General features: G+C 40.4%; 1 protein-coding gene across 1 annotated transcript; it reads right to left on the minus strand.

Annotated features, from left to right (window-relative positions):
- Positions 1-342: 342 nt before the first annotated feature.
- Positions 343-2,080, minus strand: LOC110888244. The gene is made up of 4 exons (XM_022135776.1): positions 1,631-2,080; positions 1,405-1,546; positions 1,220-1,327; positions 343-1,124 (listed from the first exon to the last, which is right to left on the minus strand). Exons 1-4 carry the CDS (start codon positions 2,078-2,080, stop codon positions 343-345), a joined length of 1,482 nt encoding a protein of 493 aa, XP_021991468.1.
- Between the last annotated feature and the right edge of the window lie 279 nt (positions 2,081-2,359).

The following is a 2,359-nucleotide window of genomic DNA, read 5'->3' on the forward strand; positions in this document are numbered from 1 at the left end:
TTTAATACCCAACAAACCTAATAAAGACACAACAAACCTAACTAATAAAGACACAACAACCATAATAAACACACTTAACTGCCAAAGCTATTTATTACCGCCATAGCTGATTACCCAAGCAACCATAATAAAGACACTCAACAACCATAATAAAGACAACCAAAATGGACATAAGTATACTGATGAACATGTCAAACATAATAGACAACCAAAATGGTGGCATAAACATAAGCCACAATAGTTAAACATGTCAAACATAAATGACCAATTATTGTTTATAGCATACGGCTGATTAACATAACCAAAAGATAATATAAATGCAGCCCTTCAAAAGCATCCAACCTATTCTTCAGCTGCAGAACCACCAGCAGAACCAACAGCAGCTACCACATCATTTGCAGAACCACCTTCAGTTGCCTTTCCTTTCTTTGGCTCCTTACAGCTTCTTGAATTATGCCCCTTCACATTGCATTTCTTACAGGTTACAGTCCCACCCTTTCTTGTCAGCTTACCTTTCTTCTCCATGGCATTTTCAACCTCCACTTGGTCTCTTCTCCTCTTTTTCTTTGGCCTGCCAGCTTCTTTGTGGTGAAGTGGAGGGGTCAATGTTGTTGGAACTGGTGATATTGGCCAGAGTTTGGGACCATTGATGGGACCAACCTTGTAGGCATAAGCCTTTTTCCAAGTGTCCAGATAGTAGCATGGATGGACCCAATCCTCAGGTGGCCCAACCTGTTGTTTGTGTGCAGCCATATCCCAGTTAACAGCTACAGCATGCTTACATGGTATTCCAGAAATTTCCCACCTCCTACATGTGCAAACCTTTTGTTCGATGTTCACAACATACTGCCCAAGAGTCCCTTGTACCTGCCACCTACTATCACCACACCATTTCACAGTGCATTGGGCTGCAGCCTTTTTGATTTCATCTAAAATCTCTGTTATCTTTGGTGTGAGGGGGCCCTTACACTGATGTTGCACCTTCATCACATTGACTATTCTCTTCATCAAATACTCCCTAAGATATTCCAAGCATGAAATGATTGGCTTTTCCCTCCCTTCAACAGTTTTGGCATTTAAAACTTCGCACATGTTGTTCAGTAGAACATCAGATTGTGCCCAACCTACACATTTATAACCAAACCAATAAAGCAATGTTTAAAGTGATAAATATATTTGTACTTAATTTGAGATGTGGTCTAGTGTTTGTGCATATTACCTGTGAAGTGAGATCTAGACCAATGCTTTGGTGGAATTTGTGCCAACCAGTTGTATGCTTCCTCATTGAACTTCTTCAACTCTTCCATTTTTTCCCTAAACTCAGGTACTATTACACAAGAACATGAGTCAATAAAGGCATAACAATCTTTACCTAACTAATTAACTAATGAATCAACAAGTTACCTGTTCTGGCTGTTGCACATGCCCATAAGCAATCTTTAAAGCCTTTGCACCTCCATTTTAACTTCATATTTTGGTGAATATGCCTAAGGCAGAACCTGTGTTCTGCAGCAGGGAATACCTTTTCAAGTGCAGGAATAAGGCCCTAAAATTAACACCCAAAAAAGTAAACATGTTAAAATTCAAACCAATAATTATAAACAGTGGATCAGAAATTGCATAGGCTAACCTTTTGTCTATCAGAAATGAAGGTAAACCTTGAGTTGTTTTGTAATGCTAGATCATCTTTGAGACATTCTAGAAACCATGTCCAGGAATCCTTGTTCTCTGCTTCTGCAATTGCATAGGCCAGTGGATAGAGTCCATTGTTGGAATCCAAGCCTACTGCAACTAATACCTGACCCTGTTGTGAACCCTTCAAGAAAGCTCCATCTAAGCCTAGTATGTCCCTCCCACATTCCTTGAAACCTAGCTTCAGTGGACCCAAGCAAATGTAGATTCTCTTGAAAACCCTTGTTGTAGAATCTGGGTTGGGTTTAGACTCAACTTCAATGTGCACTGTTGTGTCTGGATTTGCACTTTGAAGCTCCATTATGTAATCCCTTAACCTTGAATATTGTTCCTGGTTGTCACCTTGAACTTCTTTTGAAGTAAGAGACTTTGCCCTAAATGCTTTCATCCTTGAAACCCTTAGTTCATACTTCCTTGCCAACTCTTCTTGGATGGTCCTCACGGAGATGTCTTTGTTACATTCAACCAATCTCTTCACAGCAGGCTCCTTAGCCATGAACTTTGCTGTGAGGTGATGGCTTTCTCTAGTTTGCAGGCAGTGAGTACCTTTTTTGACTTTTGAGACCCACTGAAAGATTCCCTGGACCTAGGCCCAACAATAGGTTCATTGGGCTTGGGCCCAACATATTTTCCCTTATTGCTCTTCTTGGGTACTTGTTTCACAAAC

Source organism: Helianthus annuus, chromosome 11 (genome assembly GCF_002127325.2).
Source record: "Helianthus annuus cultivar XRQ/B chromosome 11, HanXRQr2.0-SUNRISE, whole genome shotgun sequence".
NCBI lineage: Eukaryota > Viridiplantae > Streptophyta > Magnoliopsida > Asterales > Asteraceae > Helianthus > Helianthus annuus.

Coding starts and splice junctions, on each gene's coding strand:
- LOC110888244 (XM_022135776.1), bottom strand. CDS start 2,080: ATGAAAGCATTTAGGGCAAAGTCTCTTACTTCAAAAGAAGTTCAAGGT. Junction 1,547..1,630: donor TCATTTCTGATAGACAAAAG/GTTAGCCTATGC, acceptor TGTTAATTTTAG/GGCCTTATTCCTGCACTTGA. Junction 1,125..1,219: donor GTCTAGATCTCACTTCACAG/GTAATATGCACA, acceptor ATAAATGTGTAG/GTTGGGCACAATCTGATGTT.